At 45.0% G+C, this 26,024-nt stretch overlaps 1 protein-coding gene across 9 annotated transcripts in view; it reads right to left on the reverse strand.

Moving 5' to 3' along the window:
• Positions 1-26,024, reverse strand: part of FBXO4 (F-box protein 4) — a 93,624-nt gene that overhangs the window by 61,000 nt on the left and 6,600 nt on the right. For 3 of the 9 annotated variants that reach the window (XM_033932182.1, XM_033932173.1, XM_033932162.1), the window contains 3 exons: positions 19,849-19,972; positions 19,517-19,572; positions 5,229-5,464 (listed from right to left, as the gene is read on the reverse strand). In XM_033932182.1, the coding sequence (XP_033788073.1) occupies positions 5,229-5,464; positions 19,517-19,572; positions 19,849-19,924 (368 nt within the window). In that variant the 5' untranslated portion in view covers positions 19,925-19,972. Of the gene's footprint in view, positions 1-5,228; positions 5,465-10,549; positions 11,098-11,785; positions 12,130-19,516; positions 19,573-19,848; positions 19,976-26,024 lie in introns of those variants that run through there. The other 6 variants (XM_033932186.1, XM_033932204.1, XM_033932195.1 and 3 more) reach the window with 6 other exon arrangements.

Consider the following 26,024-nt stretch of genomic DNA (forward strand, 5'->3'; position numbering starts at 1 on the left):
GCAGAGGAGGCTCTTGAGGAAGGGAAAGGCTGCAATTGTTGTGGGAGACTCGATCCTGAGGGAGGTGGACAGTCACGTTGCCGGAGGTCGAGAGGACCGGCTGGTGACATGTCTCCCAGGGGCCAGGACAAAGGACATTGCCGACAGAATCGAGAGGAATCTGGACGGAGCCGAAACGGAGGAGACAGCAGTAATTGTCCACGTCGGAACAAATGATGTGAGCCGGAGAACTTCAGCATGCCTGCGCTAACAGACCAGTTCAGGGTCCTGGGAAGGAAGATGAAACGGAGGACACAGAGGATAGCATTCTCGGAGATCCTGCCGGTCCCGAGGGCAGATGCAAGGAGGCAGGCCGAGCTCCAGGAGGTGAATGCGTGGCTGAGGAGGTGGTGCAAGGAGGAGGGCTTCCACTTTGTGAGGAACTGGTCATCCTTCTGGGGAAAGAGCAAGCTCTACAGGCGGGATGGCCTGCACCTGAGCACGGCGGGAACAAGAATACTAGCAGCCAACGTTAAGAAGGAGATCGAGAGAGCTTTAAACTACGGAGAGGGGGAAAGCCGACAGCTGACCTGATGACGCTTCGGACAGCAGTATCCATAAAAGATGCTGAAAGGGCTGACTGCAGGGAGGAGGACGGGGGACCGATGGAACTCGTGATCAGACAGCGAGGGAAACACCAGGTAACAACTTGCTGGGAGAAGCCTAAGGGGAAGGGGAAAACAGGGGATTCAGGAGGGCGAGATGGCACCAGGTTGCAAACAGTAGGCAATAAGGTGGAGCCACAAGGCAAGGGGGAACAAACCAAGGCCCAGGGGACGATAGCACGGGAGGGGGCTGGTACTCCCCGGGGAAAAGCGGGGAGGTGGGGTGGAGGGGACATGGGGAGGAAGGGAGTTGCGAGGGTAAAGGCGGAGGGCACAGCAGAGGCACCAGGAGCGGGAAAACGGCCCGAGACTCAAGGGAAGGCGGCCCAGGTAAAGGCAGAGATGGAGGACAAACACCGGGACTTACAGTGCTTATACGCAAATGCACGAAGCCTCATGGCTAAGATGGATGAACTGGAAGTCATGGCCAAGGGGGAGGACCTGGATATAATAGGAATTACAGAAACCTGGTGGACAGAGGAAAATCAATGGGAAGTGGCGCTGCCAGGGTACAAGCTCTACAGGAGGGACAGGACCTACAAGAAGGGGGGAGGCATAGCGCTGTATATAAAGGACTATATCTACTCGATTGGGATCGATACGGCAACAAAGGCAGAGGAGCTGGAATCGCTATGGGTCAAATTGCCGGGAAAGAAGAGTGCAGACATAAAACTGGGGCTGTATTATTGCCCACCTGGTGCGTCAGAAACAATAGGACACGACTTGGAAGCAGAACTGAGACAGGAATGCAGGACTGGAAGTGTAACAGTGATGGGGGACTTCAACTACCTGGGGATAGACTGGAGTACAGGTCACTCCAACTCCACGAGGGAAACAGGATTCGTGGAAGCTGTGAGGGACTGCTTCATGGAGCAACTAGTCAAGGAACCGACGCGAGGGGGTGCTACTCTTGACCTCATCCTAAACGGATTAGGGGGGCCTGCAAGAGGGGTAGAAGTGGGAGGAACACTAGGCAACAGTGATCACAACGTGATCAGATTCACATTAGAAAGGGGGTCACCCATAGTGGGGAGGACCGCATCAACTGCGCTCAACTTCAGGAAAGGGAACTATGTTGCTATGAGGAAAATGGTGGGGAGGAAACTCAGGAACGGCATTAAGATGGAGACTGCAGGGAGCGCTTGGACCCTTCTCAGGGACACACTGCAGGAAGCGCAAAAACTGTACATCCCCAGTTTCAGGAAAGGCCGCAAGAACAAGCGGCCAAAAGACCCGGTTTGGATGACACCTGAAGTAAAGAGGGCAATCAGTGACAAGAAAGTGTCCTTCCGGAAATGGAAGAGGGACCCAACGAAAGAAAATCACCAGGAGCACAAGAAATGCCAAAAGGAATGCCACCGAGAGGTTAGAAAAGCAAAAGGGGAATACGAGCAGGGGCTGGCCAGGGAGGCGAAAAACTTCAAGGCATTCTTCAGTTATGTAAAGGGGAAGCAACCAGTGAGAGAGGAGGTGGGGCCACTGGATGATGGGGATAGGAAGGGAGTGATTAAGGAGGAGAAAGAGGTAGCTGAGAGGTTGAACACGTTCTTCTCGTCGGTCTTCACGAGCGAGGACACGTCCAATATACCGGACTCAGAGGATCTCATGAGTGGGGAGCAGGCCGAAAAATTGGGGCATATAGAGGTAAGTCGGGAGGATGTCCTCAAACAGATTGACAGGTTGAAAAGCAGCAAATCTCCAGGACCGGACGGGATCCACCCAAGGATTCTAAAGGAACTAAGACAGGAAATAGCGGGCGCAATCCAGCATGTTTGCAACCTATCCTTGACAACTGGAGAGGTACCAGAGGACTGGAAACTGGCGAATGTCACACCTATCTTTAAGAAGGGATCGAGAGGTGACCCCGGGAACTACAGGCCGGTGAGCCTGACTTCAGTTATAGGGAAGATGGTGGAAGCAATAATCAAGGATAGCATTTGCGAGCACATCGAGAAAAATGGCCTACTGCGGACAAGCCAGCACGGATTCTGTAAGGGAAAGTCATGCCTGACAAACCTTCTGTACTTCTTTGAGGGAATAAGCAGTCAGGTGGACAAAGGGGAACCCATAGACATCATTTACCTCGATTTTCAAAAGGCCTTTGACAAGGTGCCACATGAAAGGCTGCTTAGGAAGCTGTGGAACCACGGGGTGGGCGGGGATGTACATAGATGGATCAAGCACTGGCTATCAGGTAGACTACAGAGGGTCGGAGTAAAAGGCCAATATTCTGAATGGCGGGGAGTCACGAGCGGTGTGCCGCAGGGATCGGTGCTGGGGCCGCTACTCTTCAACATATTTATCAATGACCTGGAAACGGAGGCTAAGTGTGAGGTTATAAAATTTGCAGACGATACCAAACTCTGCGCCAGAGTTAGGACCAGGGAGGAGTGTGAGGAACTGCAAAGGGACCTCGATAAGCTGGAGGACTGGGCAAACAAATGGCAAATGCGCTTTAACGTATATAAATGCAAGGTCATGCACATAGGGAAAAAGAACCCGTTGTTCGAGTATAAAATGGGGGGGGGATTGCTGGGAGACACCGGACTTGAGAGAGAGACTTGGGTGTGCTAGTGGATCCATCCATGAAACCATCCGCACAGTGTGCAGCAGCCTCGAAGAAAGCCAACAGGATGCTGGGCATCATCAAGAGGGGCATAACAGCCAGGACGCAGGAAGTCATCATGCCACTGTATCGAGCGATGGTGCGCCCACATCTGGAATACTGCGTTCAATATTGGTCGCCGCACCTCAAGAAGGACATGGCAATTCTTGAGAGAGTACAAAGGAGGGCAACGAAACTGGTAAGAGGACTAGAAAACTGCCCATATGCCGAGAGGCTGGATAAACTGGGGCTCTTCTCTCTGGAAAAGAGGAGGCTCAGGGGGGATATGATAGAGACCTTCAAAATACTTAGGGGAATAGAGAGGGTGGACAGGGACAGGTTCTTCAGACTAAAAGGGACGACAGGTACGAGGGGGCACTCAGAGAAACTGAAGGGGGATAGGTTCAAATCAAATGCAAGGAAGTTTTTCTTCTCCCAAAGGGTCGTGGACACATGGAATGCACTCCCGGAAGAAGTGATCCGGCAGAGTACAGTACAGGGATTCAAACAGGGATTGGACGGATTCCTGAGGGAAAAGGGGATAGAGGGGTACTGAGGGAGGTGCTGGGGTGTTGCATAAGTATAGACAGCTCACCAGGTCGTGCAGGTGCAAGGCCTGAGGGTTAGGACTTTGATGGGAAGATAGGACTTCGATGACATACCTAGGGTGCAAAGGGGGCCCCTTCTGGTGATTAAGGCAGGCCATGACCTGTTGGGCCGCCGCGGGGGCGGACTGCTGGGCGTGATGGACCTGTGGTCTGACCCGGCAGAGGCACTGCTTATGTTCTTATGTTATGTTCATTGAGTGAATAGATGATTAACTGGACGCTCTCATTTTGTTTTTTTCTCACCTTGTCTTAGTATAAGGAGATTATGACACCCTGGTACCCGTGAGGACTTAGATGGGTTAACCTCGGGGCGAAAGAAAGCTGGTGCCTTGCCTAACCCCCAGTAAACCCATCCTTAGGCTGTGCTGATGAAAGATGTATGTCCATTCCTGAATTCCTGATGAAGAATCAAGCCCAGTGTTTGCAAGATTGACTGAATCTGGGATCTAGTCGAGGATCTGGAGGACTATCTGGTGACACAAGTTATAAAATAAATGGGACTGTGCTTTAAAAGCTATCAAGATGCTTGAAAGCACTGTTCATATTGATACTGTGCTGTCATTTAGAACTCTATTAAATTGGATATGCATAGAACTTTGTAATTTGTTAAAATCCTCAAAAACAAAAACAAATTAACTTAAAAAGTGACTGCTTTATATTTGTCAGCAAATATTTTTTTTTCCATTTTGGAGATAGACATGTTAAAAAACAAATTTTTTAACTTTTTTGCAAGCTTGTCTACCTCAAACATATGTTTAACAAATATAGTTGGGAGATCAGGTCAAATATTGGTGGTACCTTATCACTTACTGTAAAGACAAATATCCAGGCCAGCTAAAGCACTATATTGAATATTTTTGTTATTGTACAATTTTTATTCAACATTTGAATCTGGCGGCATTAACTGCCATGTTTAATTAAGGAAGAATCCCTCAATTATAATATTAAGAAACTGCTTTATTACCTTCAATTATTTCCCTTTCACAAAAGACCGTCTTCCTTTAATTTGGTCTGTGTACTTTAGAACTGTGACATTAAGGGCTCCTTTTACAAAGCCACGCTAGGGCCTTAACACGCTGAATAGCACGCGCTAAATTGCCCCGCGCGCTAGCCACTACCACTTCCTTTTGAGCAGGTGGTAGATTTTCAGCTAGAGCACGTTAATCCGGTGCATGCGTTAAAAACGCTAGCGCACCTTTGTAAAAGGAGCCCTAAATTAAAAATTTTTACAAAATTCTATGTTAATCTGACCATCAACAGATGACTTGGTTATTCTCTCTTTCAAAATCTAGAAGGGAACCTGTAAATACATGTCAGTTCAAATGAATGCAGAAAACAGTATGAATTGTGGAAGAAAAACACAATACATACTCTGCCATGTAGTCATTAGGTGTTCCATCAGCCAGCTCTGAAATTGAAGTTTTCAGGAGCTCAGCTCTGGGCAGTGAGTTCCAATCCACAGATGTCCAAGTAGGCAAATCCCGCAAGAGAAAATATCTCCAAAGTACTGGATCTCGCACTAGTTCATGCCAGTAATGACTAGTTCTTCCTAACTGGCAGATATCTCGGGGTGAAAGAAATGACATGATGTACAACTGCATGTCAACCTAAAACATTAGAGAAGAAAGCTGTTTTAGCAATATGTGATAAAATGTAATAATAAAAGAGTTGCTGAAAAGAAGAAACAAGTCTCAGATTAAAAGCAATGATAAGAAATTTGTTCTCATTTGCTAATTTCCTTTTCTTGAGATGGAAGCAGAGAATATGGATAATTCAGTAACATCATCCCTAGCATAAGGTGTGGTGCAACCTTGGAACTACTCTATTGAAAAACACATCTGAAATACTTAGCTTTATAGACCAATGTGAAAGACCAAAATTATAACATAGACTTACATAAGGAGATTATGTTCTTACCTTGATAATATCTTTTCCAGTAGATAGATGAGACATTCTAGACAAGTGGGTTGTATCTCAATGGCCCTATGCCATATACAGAAGGAATCCACTCTGGATTTTTTTTCTGCGATTCTTCTGTACTTCACTAGGATCTATAGCACCACCTACAGTTAGTACCCAAGCACCGAGAGCTCCCACAGACAATGTGAACTAGAGACATCAAAGGGAAAAAGTCCCAAACACAACTGTTCTCTTCAACATTTTAAACTCAAATTGAAACAGCTAACAAAGGCATCAAAGAAGCTCAGGAAAGACCCTTGCATGCACATGAACATATATACAGAATTCTCAGGATGAGACACAAGCGAAGAAGAATGATCCTGGGCTCTGAAACAAGAGAGTCCAGCAACATCGACCTGAAGGGACGCCACAGTAAGGCCTTTATCCAGGCCTGCTTGGAGGAAGACGAGAACCACCGAAATTGGAGTGGTATATGGCTCCACCTTCTCCTGGTCACACCAATGTTGGAAAATCTTCCACGCCTTAGTGTATGCAGACACCGTAGTTGACTTCTTAGACTTAAGCAGAGTAACAAGGACTACATCAGAATATCCTTTGCACACTCAATAGCCATGCCGCGAGAGCAAAGCAATTCAGATCCTCCTTGCAGACTGGACCTTACGTATGAATATCCAGATGTTCGCGGAACCGCAGACCATGAGCCCAATGCAGACAAACCCGATCTGCATACCATGGTCTGTGAGGCCAATGGGGTCACCAGAATGACTCTACCCGGATGGGCCATGATCCACCAAATGACTCAGCCTATCATGGGCCAGGGAGGAAAAACACAGAAGGACTCCTGAGGCCACGTCTGAACTAGAGTGTCGAGACCCTTGCTTCCTGGCTCAGCTCTTATGACTGAAGAAGCAATCTGCCTTTTTGTTCTGCGCCATGACCAGGAGGCTGAAGCGAGGCCAACTCCAGCACTGCACAATGACTCAGAATGCCACTAAGGACAGCATACACTCGCCCAGATCCAGACTGAGAAAGTCTGCTTGCTTAAAAGAACAGTGGGTAACAAGATGTTCAAAAATTTTTATTTTATGGCTAAGTTTTTTAACTCCTTCCTTATAATTGCTGAAACCTGCTGATCAATATTGGTTCCTCGACAATTTAAAATCAAACTCTTGAACACCTTTCACTTTCCAGTTATACATAGAATTCACTTATCACAGAAGGTGAGCATATCATAACATACTAGGAACTCAGATCATAGGACCTCTTATGATTTAGATATCATTTCAAGTCCACATCCTGCACCTTTATTTCATAATCATTTATGCTCACTCCTCCTTCCCCTACCTTGCTAAACTGTCCATAAATACTGCCTGATCCCTCACACAAAGCAACACTTTTGCATAAACTCTTTACAAAACCTAATAAAAGGAACTGTTACAATGTTTGTACTCCTACCTAGTGCTGCCCGATTTAAGATTCAAATTGATTCACCGATTTGGTGACTGACCACCTCTCATCCCGTAAAGCAGGTGCGGCAGCGCTGCCTCTTGCTGGCCGGCCGCTGCCACTCCTGCTTTAGGGGGTGAGGGTCAGTCGAGAAGTGCTGCAGCAGTGTCCTTCAGCTTCCTCCCTGACCTCCCTTTACTTAATTACAGAAGCCAAGTGAGCACGAGTGCTTAAGAGATCCCCGACCACAAACCTCCCATTCCTATGCGCACGCTAGTGACAGCACAGACCCGGCTTCTTCCTATTTCCATCCTCCCCGCAACGAGCCCAAGCCTGTACCTGTCAGAGGCGCTAGCATTTTTCAGCTAAGGAAGAGGGGTTAGAGAGGGAGGTTGTGGGAAGTGAGCGCAGCCCTGACCAGCTACCGGCATGCGTTTACAGTACTGCATATTATACGCTGCTTTCTTCCCTCATCTATCTTCAGCTCCACCGATATCTTCGACTTTTCGGAGCCCCTGTAATGAAGAGGAGGGGTTTGCTAGCCCTACCTCTCTTTTCCCTTCAACCATTAGCTACGCTGCAGGAAGATTCACCGTTGCTAATCTGCCCCAATTAGCATTCAGCAGAAAGCCTGGGCGCAGACGCACGAATGCGCTCCATTTTTGTTCCATATTTGAATCATAATCGGAGCGAAAAGAGAACCTATGGTGTAGTGAGATATTCCTGTATATGGGCGATCAATCTTGGTGAGTCTTCAGATCTAGAGGAATATGCTCGTCTGGTCTCCTTTTACATCTTGGTACAAGGAGTGGTATATCCAGGGTATGTGACACCCAGGGCGATCATTTTTTAATAACACCTCCCCCCCATATGTAATTAAGTAAAGGTAAGACGGGGAGGCCAGGGGGGACATGCAGGCCTTCAGGGGGAACAGGCCTTCGGGGGGGGGGGGGGGGGTGGCTGGTGTGGAAGTACACGGAGGAAGGAAGAGAGGGAGGGAGGGAGGGAGGGAAGGGGGGTTTAAAGAGAAGTGCATATGCCAAATGGGAGGGGAACAAATAATGAGTCTAAAAACAGAAGAGAGGGAGAGAGATGGTGGACAATGGGATTTAGGGAATGAACGAACAGAAAGGGAGAGAAGTTGGACACAAGGGATGATGGGGGGAGGATAGAGATACTGGATAGGAGGGTAGTTGGGAAGAGAATGGGAGAGATGGTGAACCCTGGGGTGGTGGGGAAGGAGGGAGAGATGCTGGGTGAAAGGGTGGTTAAGAAAAGGAGAGATGGTGGATCTGGGGAAGGTGAGGTCCATCACTGTAGCTGTGGGGATGGAGACAAAAGAAAGGAAAGATACCAGACCTCCAGGGGAGAGAAGGGAAATGGAAGGGGAGAACAGAGATGGAAGATGGATGGTTAGCATGGATAAAGAAGGAAATAACAAATGGACAGGAGACCCAGGCAAGTAGAAGACAACCAGAGCCTGGGACCAACATGATTTGAATAATGACCAGACAACAAAAGGTAGAAAAAATAATTTTATTTTTTGTTTTGTGATTACAATATGTCAGATTTGAAATGTGTATCCTGCCAGAGCTGGTGTTAGACAGCAAGCGTGAACTAGGACCTAAAAGAGAGAGGAAAAGTCTTTTTTGTTTGTTTATTTTGTTTACACCACAGCGCCAGTGTGGGTAGGAGAGGGCAGAGGAGGTGAAGAGGCTATAAAATAAATCCACCAGGATGTTTGAAAAAAAAAAAACAAAACACCCAATTGGGCAGGAAAATCAAATCAAAAAAATCGATTCAATAGGCTGAATCGAATTGAAATTTTTTTCCCTGAATCGGGCAGCACTACTTCTACCCAGACAGACAGAAAGGCAACACTTATCTCTAGCAGATCCAGCCAAAACCAGCGCTGATATGTAGTACAAACTCCAGATGCTCTCTCATATATGGGCATTTCAATCCATAATAGATCTTTTTGGGGGGGATTTATAAATACGCTGCCTCTCACAACGTGTCCTCCAAGTTGGCTCTTAATATTTTTCTTTGTAATTATGATTGCCTTAATGATACTATGACAAGCAGTCCTTGTGCCAGTCCATTTCTAGTGACTGGCGCTGAATATCCAGTTTAATTTTGGCCAGCATAAACTTAGGGCTCCTTTTATGAAGGCGCATTAGGGCCTTAACGCGCAGAATAGTGCGCACTAGCCGCTACCGCCTCCTCTTGAGCAGGCGGTAGTTTTTTTGACTAGCGCGCGCTAATCAGGTGCATACGCTAAAACTGCTAGCGCACCTTCATAAAAGGAGCCATTAACCCGGTAAGTCAATATTCAGTGCTGGCTGAATGGGTTTACAAGGGCCAAATATTGGACTGCTATTTGTGTGGCCTAATTTGGCTGCTAAACTTGGCCAGTCAGCAGTGAAAATTGCTGGTTATCATACGATACAACCAGTTAACCTCTAGCCACTAACCGGGAATATTCAGCTGAGATAACCAGATATTTGATGCAGAATTTGCACTTAACCAACTAAGAGCTATTTATCTGGTTAGCGCTTTTTCTGGCAGGTTAAACAGCATTAATATTAGCCGCACTGAAGTAAACTTTTAGCATGGCCATCCAACAATTTTCATGTATTCAAAAATGTTTCCACTCTAAAACTATATCAGGGACCAGCATCAATGAAACAATTCACACTCTAAACCAAAATACAGCTAGCTTATAAATACAGAAGTAATAAAATATTACTAATGGGGGGGGGGCAATCATTTATCACAATTATAAACTTAACCTCAAAGACTCAACAAGCACAGATCCAACTCAAGGTTGCAAAAGTGGTGCTCGTATAGCATATCATTGACCAGGTTAGGCCAGAAAAAATTGAGCAAAAAAAAACAAAAACCCTTAAAAAAACCGTCTTGCTCAGAAAAAGACAGTCAAACAAAAAAGATCAACATGCCCCCCAAACAATTTTTCCTGGTCTCAAATAGTCCAAAATAAATCAACAACACTGCAGAAACTTAGCTGTCACTCTCCTAACAGGGATGAGCTAGATCTGTGAGGCAGCAGAGTGCGTTTTTTTCTACAAAGCAAAACCGCTCCAACAAAATTCCTCTCCAGGCCTTGTTTCGCGGTGCACCACAACCTTTTGCGTTAGGTCTGATATAGCTGTCTGCGATATCTTCTGACAGCTTTTCAACTGCCAGCTATAACTATCTACTTATTTTATGTCTGCTTTCTAAAACTTACTTATAAAATTTTACTGAATATGAACGGGAAGGGGGGCGGGGGTTATGGAGACGTAGTCAACAGGCTATATACTCACAGGCAGTTCCTGTAAGGAGCTCTCGGCGCACTTCTCAGCCTGTCCTCGGCCATCACTTACTGCTCCCCGCAGACATGCCTCTGTCGTACCCGGTTTCCTGGGGTTCAGCAGATAGCGGTCTCTGAAATGCCGGAACGTACTCAACACAGATTCTAGGCGGCCCCACTCCCCCTGGAAACCCATATTTTCGGCCATAGTCCGCAGAACTCCAAGAACTCCGCCGGCGGTAAAAGAAAGAAGCACTCTAACTATTCACTATACCTGACGCTTACACTCCTCAGTTCAAGTTCTGAGCAAAAACACAAATCTCTTTGGGAACACTAAGCTAAAACTAAACAGGAAGTAAGTATTAGACTCCACCCCCTTCACGTGTGCTCCCGACTCATTCCTGTCTCCATGGCCACTACCAAGTCCCCTTTTCCGGCCTACGTCAGCAGCCCTTCGATTTTCTCAGTCATATGACCAGATCTCGCGGGAATTCTACGGCTTTAGCTAGACGTCTGGTTTTCGTGAGTGGATTTGAGAACTTATGGCTGGCAGCGTTCTATGTTGAGATCATAGTTCAGGGGTAGGGAACTCCAGTCCTCCAGAGCCGTATTCCAGTCGGGGTTTCAAGATTTCCTCAATGAATATGCATGAGATCTATTTGCATGCACTGCTTTCAATGCATATTCATTGAGGAAATCCTGAAAACCCGACTGGAATACGGGTCTGGAGGACCGGAGTTCCCTACCCCTGACATAGTTCATACTCTGTCCTTTCTTGTTTCAAGTTAGCTTTGCAGGACTGCCGCCTTATTTTCATCCAGATTCAACTTTTCTGCTAGACAAAATAACTTTATTTGCTGTATAATAACCCTGGTCTCGCTCTCCCACACGCATTCTCGGGCACCAGCTAGCTGTTCAGGTCAGAGTCCAACTGCCAGGATTTACAAAAAGAAAATGTTATTGTCTCTGAGCAGGGCAAAATGCTGGGACTGGATGTGATCCGGTAGGTCAAAGGATTACTTTCCTGGGATCAATCATCACATTCAGTCACTCTTTATCAAGGAATCAGCAGAAACCAAGATGCAATTGATAACTGGAACTTTACTTGAAACTTAATTGCAGATTTAATTCACAAACTATTTACAATTCTCTCAGAATACTGAAACTTTTCAAAACTGCTTATGATAAAGTCAGTTCAAGAACTTTTTCAGTATTGTCCCTAATCTCTTCATACAACTCCTTTTCGTACCTTTAGTGTGATGCTCTGTGTCTCGTCCTCAGCACAGGACTCCTCTATCTGTCACACCAAACTGAAACATTCCAGGCAGGCTCTGCTATGAGCAGGGTCTTTCACTTTCACAGTTACCCCACCCAGTGCTTGTCCTGTCCTCTCCTAGTGATACCCTTGCGAGAACAAAGTTCCAATTACTCTCTTGGTGAGCCTCTCCAGGTCCCATCCTAGCTTAGCCTAGGACCACACTATCTTCCTGCTAAGCTAGAACACTCTGTTGTCTGCCCTTCTGGTAAACCCACATGGGCATTCCCTCCACAAGCTGTCAGCACTTTCAGGAGTCTCTTAGTATTAGGGCTCCAAAGGGGGGGAGGGATCAGGATGACCAAAAGCCCTGCTTCTATGCCTCACCTTTTATACTATTGTCCTTCCCACTCAGGTAAAGGAGCCTCCAACTCCTCCCACAATGTTCTAACCACACATACAAATGATCATGTGCCAAAGGCATTATTTGGGAGAGTCATATCTGTCTCCATTTCACTGCTATTCCTGTATGCTAGTAGCCCTAGTTATTAAAGTTTCACATCTACCTACCAGCTATTTGCTTAGGGGCCCTTTTACTCAGTGCTAAAAAGTGGCCTGTGCTAACCCAATGTGGAATTTTTCCCACCCTCTAAGGCCCTTTTTAGTGCTGCGGGTAAATGGCCAATTTTTCTATTTCTGCCTAAAGGCCATGTGCTAATTTTCTCAGCGCATGAGCACTTACCAGCACCTATTTTGAAGGTGGTAAGAACTCATGTGCTAATCAGTTAATGTGCAGACAGTGCTTATACATGAACTAATTAGCATAGAACATACCTTCTGCCCCAGACCTGTGTATGCTTAGAGCACTCAGGAATTTACTGTAGCATTCCTGCACCAAACTCAAAATGCACCAGCCCTATCTATGATAAATCAGCATTATACCTCCATTTGGAAAAAGACAGCAAACTGGATTACTGAAGATTTCTACATTCATGTTAACAAAATCCCTCATCTCGGTAAACATATGGAAAAACAGACCATCATCTAAAAACAAGAGATGATAAATCGTAAACATATGCAACAAAACATTAAATGGAAACCTAAAAAAAAAACCGAACAGAACACAAAAGAAAAACCCAAATATATTTCTCCTATGTAGACCCAAAAATATATAAGTAATGTATTTTTCAAAGCTGACATTTTTCATTTTCTAAAAGCTGAAAATAGTTATTTTGTACCTTTGATCATTATGAGTCTCTTTTATAAAGCTGGGGTAGCAAACCTGGCAGCATAGCAAGAGTAGGAGGCACCCATGGTGGTGGCGTCACACAACCCTCCTTCCCCTCTACCCCCCCCCCCTTACTGCATGTATGTGCCCTTTCCCCTCCCTCTTCTTTAACTTCCCCGGCACAAGCAGCATCTCCAACTTGCTGCTTGGGCTGGCCTTGGCTCTCCCTCTAATGACACTTCTTGGTTCCATGACCCAGAAGTGACATCAGAGGGAGAGCCGAGGCTGGTGCAAGCAGCAGGTTGGAGATGTTGCTTGCACCAGTAAAGAGCTAAAGGTACTGGGGGGTGGGAAGGAAAGGCATGCACACAGCAGAAAGGAGTGATGGGGTCGAGGAGAGGTGCCTGTGCCCCAACCAAGATGGTGCCTGGGGCAGTCCGCCCCCCTTACTATGCCACTGAGTCCTGGTGCGGCAAATGCGATAAAGAGATTAGGTTCTTACCTTGTACAGAAAACTCCTTGAAACCAAGTGTCTGATTTGCTCAGATAAATGTAAATCACTGAATGATCAGTAATGCAAGTAAAACATGTGGAGGGGCATAATCGAAAGGAAAGTCTAAGTCCGTTTTCATCTAAGTCGCAAGTTGTCCAAAGTAAAAAAACAGCTTAGGACACATTTTCGAAAAATATGTCCAAATTTTTTTTCATTTCAAAAATCGTCTAAGTATATGTCGTGCCGATCTGATCGTCCAAGCCGCTAAATTGTCCATCTTTATACCACATTGTCGTCCAACTTTTCATCCGTCAAAAATGCCTAGAACAAGCCCTGTTGGACGGGGGAGGGGTCTGCAAAGTGATGAACTGAACACCCAGACATGGCACCTATATAGTGGGGTATCTTACAGGTCACTGCTGTGAACTTCACAAAAAGGGTGCCATGTCATCATCTCACTACAGCTCCCTTATAGGTCATGGTGAGCCCCCCAAACTACCTCCAGAATCCCCTAGACCCACTTATCTACCACCCCAATAGCCCATATGGCTGCAGGAGCCACTTATATGCCAGTACAAAAGAGTTTTGGGGGTGTATAGGGAAGTGCACATGTTTCAATATCTCCTCTCCATGGTTCACTAACCCACCCCCAAGATGGCTTCAGATGCCTCTGTACAGAACGACTAGGCTTTCCTATGCCAAGCGATGATGTTCTGGAGGCACAATTTTCAAGTTGTGATCAATATTTTTATGAGGGGGGGATCGGTGATCACTGGGGTAGTGTGTGGGGGTCTGTAGTTTGTGTCTGAAGTGCTTATTTGGTGACTTTAGGTGGGTTTTTGTGACTTAGACCATGTTTTAAATAGTCTAAGTCACAACGTCCAAGTTCCATCTATGCTGTCCTGTATAACTTTTGGTTATACATGCAGTACGACTGTCTAAGCCTGCTCATGTCCCGCCCAAATCCCACCCTCGACACTCCTCATGAAACGCCCTGTTTAGCTATGGTGGTTCAGTGGCACTGTGAAGGCCTAGGTCATTTTTAAATACGTCCAAAACCCGGTTTTATTATTGGCACTTGGACGTTTTTGACTGATGATCGTCCAAGTGCCGACTTAGGCCGTTTTTTGGATGTTTTTCTCTTTCGATTATGAGCCCCTAAGTCTCTGAGAGGAAACATGAATGCAAGAAAAATACAAGTTAAACAAGAATATAACAGCCTAAACATTGATGGAGCTCAAGCATTCCTCCCTTTTAAGTATATACAGAGATTCTTCATAATCCCATAGTCTGACAGGAAATTCTTAACTGTGAAACTGACCATTAAGCTTGAGTCAGAAAGCAGGTGCATTAGATAAGTACTGGGTGGGGGGGGGTCAGCATACCTTCCTATCTACTGAAAAAGATATTATCAAGGTAAGAACCTAATCTCTTTTTCCAGTGCAATAGGAATGGTATGCTGAACCATAGGGATGTAACTAAGCAGTCCTCAAAACTCTTGGGTGGGATAGAGGAGCCCACTTGTAGAATTGAGGATCCAAAAGTGGCAGTCTGTGCTGCTAAGTCCACCCTGTAGAATTTGGTGAAAGTATGTAGGGAGGACCTGGTTGATGATCTACATATTTCTTTGGGTGGAATTGCCCAAGCTTCTGCTCAAGAGGAGGCCACTCTTCTTGTCGAATGCGCCTTCAAGGCAACAGGCAGTTGGTTGCTGCAACTGATGTAGGCAGAGGATATAGCTTTACCAATCCATCTAGAGATGTTAGCTTTGGATGTGGGTCTGCCTCGTCTCACCTGATTGGTCAAAACGAAAAGATGGGCTGAGAGATGAAATTTATTGGTTACCTCCAGGTAACACATGAGCACTTTTCTGACATCCAAAACCTTTAAGGCTTTATCTTTTTCCTTGGACCCTGTGAGGTGAAAGGCTGGCAGCCTGCTCAAAAGAGAACACTGGGAAAAAGAGGTTTGTGGAGGGTCTATTTTCAGTTCTTGAAGGGACTTGGTAATAATCTCCATTAGGGCCAAGGACTTAAAGATTTGGTGGACAAAGGGATCTTCTCCCTGATCCCTGAAATAAAAGGAACAGATCAGAACAACACCTTCATGCTCAAGTAAGTAAGAACTGCAGAAGTAAGAACTGAAGGAAGCAGCAGAGACAGGGGAGACCTTAGGAAATTGGAAGACTGGGTGTCCAAATGGCAGATGAAATTTAATGTGGACAAATGCAAAGTGATGCACATTGGGAATAATAATCCAAATCATAGTTACAGGATGCTAGGGGTCCACCTTGGGGGCCAGCACTCAAGAAAAAGATCTGGGTGTCTTCATGAACAATACGCTGAAACCTTCCGCCCAATGTGCAGCAGCAGCAGCCAAGAAAGCAAACAAGATGCTAGGAATTATTAGAAAAGGGATGGTAAACAAGACTAATGTTATAATGCCTCTGTATTACTCAATGGTGCAACCTCACCTTGAGCTTTGCGTTCAGTTCTGGTTTCCTTATCTAAAATAAGATACAGCAGCACTAGAAAAAGTTCAAGGAAGAGCAACCAAAATGATAAAAGGGATGGAACTTCTCTCGTATGAGAAAAGACTAGAGGTTAGGGCTCTTCAGCTTAGAAAAGACGTTTGAGGGGAGATATGATCAAAGTCTACAAAATCTTGAGTGGTTTAAAATGGATACAAGTGGATTGATTTTTTTACTGCATCAAGATTTACAAAGACTAGTAGACACCCAATGAAGTTACAGAGTAATACATTTAAAACCAATAGGAAGAAATATTTTTTCACTCAGAGAATAAGTTCTGGAAAGCATTGCCAGAAGATGTGGTAGGAGCGTTAATGTAGCTGGTTTTTAAAAAGGTTTGGCCAAGTTCCTGGAGGAAAAATCCATAAACTGCTGTTGAGACAGACATGGGAGAAGCCATAGCTTGCCCTGGATTGGTGGCATGGAATGCTGCTACTATTTGGGTTTTTGCCAGGCACTTGTGATTTGGATTGGCCTCCATGAAGACGGGATACTGGGCTAGATGGATCATTGGTCTGATCCAGTAAGGCTATTCTTATGTTCTTATGAACTGAAAATCTGTGATTGACATCTTCTGCAGAATGCTTGCGAGCACACATGGATAACCCTATGGTTCAGCATACCATTTATATTGCACTGGAAACAGCCCTTTCTAATTGAATGGCTGTATCGTAATTGCTGCATGGGAATTGTCATTACAGCTTTGTAAAAGGGACCCTGTATTTTTTAATTTGGTCTTTTGAACTTCCTTTTATTTTTGGTTAAGTCCTTTTCCCAGATGTGACTTTTTTTGTTTATATTTTATCATAATTTGTTTAATTCCAAAATATAGAATTAAGGAAATACTGTATACACCAATTGTGGAAAAAAATAGAACAAAAGAAAAAAATATACCTAGGTAAATACCAAGGTAAATTAAAATTAGGTGCAGTAGCCCCTATAAAGAGAAGAAAAGACTTGAACAGTGGTATCAAACAGCAATAATAATAATAATAAAATTAAATGTAAATTATAAAGGGTGTCATTTGATTTTGGACCTAATATATACGCCCTCTAAATCCTAGTCAAATCATGAGGGGATATTATCCAGTAGAAACCTCTCCATTTGAGAGAGATTAAAATATGAGCTTCCCTTGCCAAGAAATCAAACATTTACAGGAGAACTTTTTAAAAAAGGTACCCTAAATCAGTTGTCTTCAACCTTTTTCATGTAAAGGGCCACCATGTGAATACAAGAAAGCTCTGAGGGCCACCAAAAGATTTCAAGCTTAAACATTTAAGCCTATACTAGTTAAACACATTATTGAAAATTCTGTTTTCTTCAGGCACTCTTCTGTATTTTTAGCAAAACTTTGGCATGCTTTCCATAGTTCTCTGAATGCAAGTGTTTCATGGTTTCTCTAACTTTATCATACCACTGCAGTACATATGCAACTAAATATGAATCCTGACCTTTGGCCTGTCCTATATAAATATGTGCATATGGTACTCCTGCTCTATGCCAACCTTTGTCCATGCCATCTGTGTCATTCCTCTCTAGTTCTCTATGCCATCCGTCTTGTAAATCCCTACCTGGGTAATATGCTTAGATTCACCTTTTGTCCTGTGTGTCCGTCTTAATTAGATTTTAAACTCTTTTGAGCAGGGACCATCTCTTGAGTGTTTAATGTATAACGGTGCATATGTTTGGTAGCGCTAGAGAAATAATAAATAGTAGTTGTAGTATGCTTGACCTAGGTCAATCCTTTTTTCAAACATTTAGGTTCACTTTTACAAAACCACAGTAGGGATTCCTGCACAGGAAATGCAATGTGCCCATTCAATTCCTAAGGGCTGTGTCACATTTGCTGTGCCAAGACTTGCTACAGTGGCTTTCTAAAAAGGGCCTTTAATGCACTATTCAAGAAGGTAAGATTGAACTAAACAAATTTGCAAGATTTGAGGAACATTTCAGCCGTTTGAGGGCTATAATAGAAGACTTTGGGGGCTATAATAGAAGACTTTGGGGGCTGCATATGGCCCTGAGTTGGAGACCACTGCCCTAAGCTTTAAATCAAGAAACATTTTCCTTCTCAGTTATATGGAATAAGTCACATCTGGAAACATCTGAATTTTCTGACCACAACTGAATATATAGCTATACAGAGGGAGTCCTGCATTAGCAGGTGGTCTCACTGAACAGCTGTAATTTGATGTCAGGACCATGGCCAGGGAAGTGGGGCTTGGTTACCAGGGATCACAGTTGAGCAATTACCGGTACATACTGATTTTAGCTTCTGGGAATAGTTAACAGTAGTTCCAGGTTTTATTTATAATTTGATAATCCGCTTATCATTTTTCTAAGTGGGTACATTGTTTATTTTTTTGTAATCTCTATTAAATTTTCAATGCTAATACAAAGTACATAAAATTACACATACATTAATAATCAGAATCAGCACTTACAATCAATAACAATACAAAATGAATTCCCATCCCCCTCCCTTCCAGTACATCCAATCAAGGAATAAAACAAAATAGATATCCCTCCCCCACCCTTCCCTATTACCGTATTAAATTAGGGATACATTAAAAAACAAACAGGCACAGACGTAAAGAAAAAGGGTGGAAAGGCAGAACTATATTGTTGATAGGAAAGAGACAAAAAATCTCTTCTGTGTGTTTCCTGTCCAGTCAGGTTTTTGGGATAGCCACAATGAATATTCATAAGAGAGATTTGCATGCAGTGGAGGCAGTATATTATGGATATCCTAAAAATCTAAATAGCTGAAGAGCCCCCAGGAAAGTTTTGGGAACCACTGGTATACGAGAATTCAAGTTTTTATTGTGATACCAGGTTTCACATTACTTTAAGCAAACAAGGCAGTTGATAAGGCAATCATAATCCACAAGTTAAGTTAACATAAGAACATAAGAATAGCCTTACTAGCCCAGTAGTCCGTTCTCACGGTGGCCAATCCAGGTTACTAGTACCTGGCCAAAACCCAAATAGTAGCAACATTCCCTGCTACCAATCCAGGACAAGCAGTGGCTTCCCCATGTTTTTCTCAATAACAGACTATGGACTTTTCCTCCAGGAACTTGTCCAAATCTTCCTTAAAACCAGTTACACTATCCGCTCTTACCACAAACTCTGGCAATGCGTTCCAGAGCTTAACTATAGAGCAGAAATAAAATCTAACAGATCAGTGCACAGAACTCTAGTATTAGAGCAGACAGCGCTCATCCAGTACCACAACTCTTCAATGCTGAAAGCATAACATATTCTAATTATATGTATGCTGTGTGAAGAAAAGGAACATGCCTGGTACATGCACACAAGAGCTTCACAGTAGGCAGCTCTTGTGTGCATGCACAGGCAATCACAATACAATGAAGTGTGGTACAGCTGTGGTCAGCCCTGGGTCCTCCTGTCCAAATAGGTAAAATCAGTTTCTTTTCTGAGGAACATTCATGAGCTAGAGCTTATCTCACCTCGATCCAACTCCAGCAAGACTTTGGTGGTGTAAGCGATTCACAGCAAGCAGCTACTTCCCTCAGACAAAGGATAGATTAAAGACAAAATGAATTTTGTGGTGAAACCAGCAAATCCAACTACAATCTGATAGTTACGGAAGCTAAAGACTGTCCTAGGTCTGTGAGCCTACCCTTCCCTCCTCATTGAGTCTGCTATTGGTTTCAGTTGCAAGTTACTACTGGTCCAATGCCACCTCAGAGTTGGTAGGTTTACAGCATTAAGGGGGGAGGGGGGTTGTGTACTGTTCCTCTGGAATACCTAATGACCTCTTTTACACATGTTTGCTTACATTTAAATACAATTACTGTTAATCTTTGACGGGTGGGTTGCTTCCAGTGCCCTCTGAACATTCTATGCAGCTTCATGTCGGTACAAATTGGTTCTAGCACCGGCGTTAGCTTCTGAGCATTGGCCTGTAAGTAAGAAAGAAAGATGCACTTGAACAAGCACAATCAGCATCCTTAACAGGCTACATATGGAGGGGCCAATGCATAAAACATTACAACGGCTTTAACACTGGCATTACTAGCCAAGCAAAACTCAAATGATTTCATCAACTCACATGGAAACCATTACTGCAGACTGCATTAAAATGCACGTTAATGTGGTCATTAGATGTTCCATGGCCATGCTAAAAAAAATTTGCTCATGCCATGTCTGGGGGAGCATAGAAGGGTTGGTGGAGTTAATTGGGTATCTAGCAGTACCCTTTCTCTCCCTCCAACCTGATCAGCCTGCTCCCCTGCTCTCTGGATATTAAAAAGGTATCCCAGTTGGCCCCATCCCAACCCAACACCCCATCTATTAATATTGAAAAAAAAAAAATCTGCATGGTGGACCCCTCCCCTTCCAAGTCTCCCCTCCTCCCCCCCAAATTCACACCTCTCCCTCCCTCAGTCCCCCCAGATCCCTGGTAGTTTAGTTGGCCTTCCACCCCCACCCCCTAACCCAAGGCTGAGGTCCCCCCAACTCCATACCTCAAACAACTTGTTATCTCAGGACAAGCAGGCAGCATATTCTCAACATATGGGTGACATTATCTACGGAGCCCCGTAGCGGACAGCCTCGCAAGCAGACTTGCTAGAAGAACTTTCAAAAAGTTTGTAAGTGCTGCACCACGAATGCGCAAGTTCCTTCCCGAACGTAGATTGTGCGTCTCCTCTGAGGTACCTCAGTTCTTGTTTTTCCGTGGAGCCAAGAAGCACCTGTGTTCTCAGCTCTGCCCGACTTCGAGTTCTGCCTTCTTGCACTGCGGCTTTTCTTCTTTAATTCTTTATTTTATTTAGTAGTCGCTGTGCGGCACGTCTCTGTACAAAAAAACAAACAAAAGAAAAACAAGTTTTTCTCTTTTTTTTCGTCCATTCTCATCCGGCAGGGCTGGGCTCAGGCCCTGCCGCCGACCCTCACTTGGCTGCGGCTGTCATTTTTTCTATGTCCCAGCCTGTTACGGGCTTCAAAAGATGTAGCCAGTGTAACCAGGCGATTTCACTTACCGGCCCGCACCATTGGTATATTAAGTGCTTGGGACCAGAACATTGTCCTGTGTTGTGCCCGCACTGTGCTACCCTTCAAAAAAGAGCTCTCCGGAGACGTCGTGTCCAGATCCAGAAGCTCTTTGGTTCCATGGAGCCATCTGCAGAAAAGGCCTCGACCTCGGTGGCAGCCTCGTCGGCCAAGTCCTCGGCCTCGAGCAAGTCGCCTTCGTCCATGAAGGTCTCGTCTGCTGTGCCTCCTAAGGTCTCGTCCTCAGGCAAGTCTGCTCTTCTCTCCGCAGGTATGCTAGCTAAGAAGCCTCCAGCTGAGCTTCCAGCAGTCCAAGCAATGAGTGCAGTTGTGCCAGCCTCTTCGAGACCTCCTCCGAAGCGTGCCTCCAAAAATAGGGAATACTCATCCTTGAGGTTGTCCTCTATGGAGCGCACTGCTGCACCTTCTAGATCAGAGTCATTGGTCTCGGTGCCTGTCTTCGACGACATGCTGCAAGCCATATTGACCAGGCAGCTCACCTCTGTTTTTGCCAAGCTTACCCCTGCCTCGACCCTGCTTTTTGCGAGCCAGTCTGAGCATTCTGTCAAGGCACAATAAGCAAAACCTGTTAAGTCTTGGCCTTTGTCCTCCAGTGACTCCTCGCCTCGTCCTTCCAGGTCTGGGTCTCCGGCTACTCAACCTGCTCGAGAGGTGGAGGAGAAGCCTCGATCGAGATCTCATTCAAAGCATTCCTCATCATCGAGGCACCTGTCTTCGAAGAAGGATAAGAAGTCTTCTCTACCTCGTTCTTTGAGGCCCATCGAGGCCCTTTCAAAAACAAGGCCTAGGTCTTGAACTCCGAAGCTTTCAACGCCTCTTGCTTCTCCATCTCGAGGCTCATCCAGGTCCCAGACTCCTCTGTTGAGGCATGCTGAAGGATCCTCGTTCGCCCGTTTCTATGAGGCATGAGTCAAGACATTCAGTTCCTCATACTCCTGGGACCTCTCCATTGAGACATCTCAAATGTAAGTACTCTCTGACTCCGCCTATATCACACAGCGGAGCTTCTTCTGTGACTCTTACTTTGGATAGACGTCCCTTCTCAATACTCCAGGGAAGCTTCCCCTTCTTATTCAGCAACACCTCGATCTCGCTCCACTTCTCCTCCTGAAGGCTCTTCATCTTCAAAATCCACATCTTTTTCAAGCTTCATATTTGACATGAGTAAGGCTCTTCAAATTGATCTTCAATCTGAGTCTAAGTATACTCCTGAATATTTGGCTGAGATGGAACTTCCCCATCCGCCAAAGGACACTATGAGACTTCCCATGAATCCTGTTTTGAGGCAAACTTTCCTGAGAAATCTTGACTCCTTATTCTATTCCGGTTATCCCCTTCAAAAATGGAATCTCATTACCGTACGGTTCCTTGTAAAGGGTTTGAGAAGCCGCAATTGTCTCACCAATCTTTGGTAGTAGAGTCATCTCTCAAAAAATCTAATCCCACCAAAGTCTATGCTGCAGTCCCTCCAGACAGAGAGGGAAAGACAATGGATAAATTTGGATGCCGTCTGTATCAAAATTCCATGATGGCAAACAGGATTTTGAACTACAACTTCATATTTCACATCTAATCTGAAGTACTGCATAAAGATCATGCCCTACTTATTTTCCGACTTACCTGAGCAACGGTTGCCTGAGTTTCAACAGCTCCACCATACTCTATCTCAAATATGTCTCTTTATGCTTCAAGCGACTTATGATGCATTTGAAATGTCATCTCGAGTCACTGCTTTTTCTGTGACAATGCGACGTCTGGCTTGGCTACGGATCATGGACATGGATCATAACCTTCAAGATTGTCTAGTCAATGATACCATGTCAAGGTAATGAGCTTTTTGACGAATCCATTGAGGCAGCCACCAAGCATCTGTCAGAGCATGAGCGGTCCTTTGCCTCTTTGATTCGACCTAAACCTAAGCCTACTGCTCCTAAGCCTTATAGACCACCTCCACAGAAATCTACTCCAGGCCTTCACCCAGGAAACAGCCACAGCAGCAGTGTCAACAAAAACCCCAGCCTCCTGCTGTAGCTAAGCCTGCACAGTCTTTTTGACAATCTAAATCTGAGCATAACGTCCATCTTTATCCATCAGTCTTCTGTCCTTCCCATAGGGAGTCGTCTCCATCACTTTTATCAACAGTGGGAGCAGATTACATCGGACCTCTGGGTTCTCACCATCATCAGAGAGGGTTACTCGCTCCAATTTCTTCAAATTCCACCAGATCTCCCTCCAAAAGAGTTTCCTTCCAACATGTCACAACTTCTCCTTCTTCTTCGCCTTCGTGCCATTAAGGAGGTTCCCTTGACCCAAAGAGACACAGGGTTTTATTCCCGTTATTTTCTGGTCCCAAAGAAGACGGGGGATTTGCAACCTATCTTGGTCCTTGTCAAAGAGAAGTTTTGGATGCTCTCTCTTCCAACCCTGTATCCCCTGATGGATCAAGGAGATCGGTTATGCTCCCTAGATCTCAAAGAGGCTTACACTCATATTCCAATTCATCCAGCCTTTCACAGATTCATAAGATTTCAGGTGAAGAATCTTCATCTTCAGTACAGAGTCCTCCCTTTCGGCCTCGCATCATCTCCCAGAGTCTTCACAAAATGCCTGGCAGGGTCTTCAAGTTTTTCCATATCTGGACAACTGGCTCATCAAAGCCTCATCGCAACAGGAGGTTATTGTAGTGACCCAATGGACTATAGCATTTCTCCAAAGTCTTGGGTTCGAAATCAATTTTCCAAAGTCCCAGTTATGTCTCTCCCAAACTCTACAGTTTATTGGAGCCATCCTGGACACTGTTCAACTCAGAGCATTCCTGCCTCAACAACATCAAGATGCTCTCATTCACATTTGTTAACGAGTGTCTTCCCTCATGTCAATCTCGGCAAGACACATGATGGTTCTTCTCGGTCACATGGCCTCTACAGCTCACGTGACTCCTTTTGCCAGACTTCACCTCAGAATTCCTCAGTGGACCCTAGCATCTCAGTGGCAGCAAGCTTGCGACCCACTCTCTCAACATATTACAGTGACTCCTTTGTTGAGACAGTCTCTCCACTGGTGGATGCTCTCTTCCAATCTTTCCAGAGGTTTGCTATTTCACACGCCCCCTTATCAGAAGATTCTCACGACAGACACAGTAGTCCTCATTCAAACAGACAATCAGGTTGCTAAGTATTATGTGAACAAGCAGGGAGAAACAGGATCTCAGCCTCTTAGTCAAGAAGCTCTGAAGCTTTGCAATTGGGAAATCCTTCACAACACCTTCTTCAGAGCTGTCTACATACAAGGGGAGCAAAACTGTCTGGTGGACAAATTGAGTCTACTTCTACAACCTCATGAATGGACACTCAATTCCTCACCTCTCTATCAAACGTTTGCTCAGTGAGGAACTCCTCAGATAGACCTCTTTGCATCTCCCCACAACAACAAACTGCCTCAGTTCTGCTCCAGGATATACTCTCCTCACTGCCTCGAGGCAGATGCTTTTATTCTAGACTAGGCAAATCAGTTTCTCTATGCGTTCCCTCCATTCCCTCTGATTCTCAAGACTCTTGTCAAACTCAAGAAGGAGCATGCCACCATGACTCTGAGAGCTCCTCGGTGGCCCAGACAATCTTGGTACTCCCTTCTACTTCAACTCAGCACCAGGTAGCCTCTACTTCTACCAGTATTTCCCCTCTCTGCTTACACAGAGTCAAGAGTCTCTGCTTCATCCCAACCTGCAGTCTCTACACCTAACAGCTTGGTACCTCTCAACCTAACTGCTACTATACAGTTCTCTCAATCTGTACAGGACATTCTAGAGGCTTCCAGGAAGCTTTCCACTAGGCAGTGTTACACCCAGAAATGGACTAGATTCTCTGCTTGGTGTACTATTCATCACAAGGAGCCACAATCTACCTCCTTGTCTTCGGTTTTGGATTACCTGCTGCACTTATCTCACTCTGACCTCAAATCTGCATCCATTAGAGTCCACCTCAGTGCAATTGCTGCTTTTCATCAGCCTATTGAAGGGAAACCTCTGTCTGCTCATCCTGTGGTTTCCAGGTTTATGAAAGGGCTTTTCATTGTCAAACCACCTCTCAAGCCGCCTCCAGTGGTTTGGGATCTATGTTGTTCTGTCTCAATTGAAGAAGCCTCCTTTTGAACCAATAGATTCGGCTCACCTTAAACATCTCATCTTAAATTTTCTCATTGCCCTCACCTCTGCTAGACAAGTCAGTGAGCTACAAGCTCTAGTCGCAGATCCACCTTTCACAGTATTCCATCATGACAAGGTGGTCCTCCGTACTCATCCTAAATTCTTACCTAAAGTGGTTTCAGAATTTCATCTCAATCAATCCATTGTTCTTCTAGTGTATTTTCCAAAGCCTCATTCTCATCCTGGAGAAACAGCTCTTCATACTCTGGACTGTAAACGTGCTTTTGCTTTATACTTGCAATGCACTCAACCTCACAGAACTGCTCCTCAACTTTTCCTTTCCTTTGATCCAAATAAGTTGGGACATCCTGTTTCCAAGTGAACTATCTCCAACTGGATGGCTGCTTGCATCTCTTTCTGCTATGCTCAGGCTGGTCTCCCTCTGCAGGGTCGAGTCATGGGCCATAAAGTTAGAGCTATGGCACCATCTGTAGCTTTCCTCAGATCAACTCCTATTGAGGAAATCTGCATGGCTGCCACTTGGTCCTCGGTTCATACATTCACCTCTCATTATTGTCTGGATACTTTCTCCAGACGGGATGGCCATTTTGGCCAGGCAGTTTTGCCAACACTCCCACCATCTCATTCTGGTTAGCTTGGAGGTCATCCACATGTTGAGAATATGCTGCCTGCTTGTCCTGAGATAAAGCACAGTTACTTACCGTAACAGTTGTTATCCAGGGACAGCAGGCAGATATTCTCACAACCCACCCACCTCCCCTGGTTGTCTTCTTAGC

This window comes from Geotrypetes seraphini, chromosome 1 (genome assembly GCF_902459505.1).
Source record: "Geotrypetes seraphini chromosome 1, aGeoSer1.1, whole genome shotgun sequence".
NCBI classification, from domain to species: domain Eukaryota; kingdom Metazoa; phylum Chordata; class Amphibia; order Gymnophiona; family Dermophiidae; genus Geotrypetes; species Geotrypetes seraphini.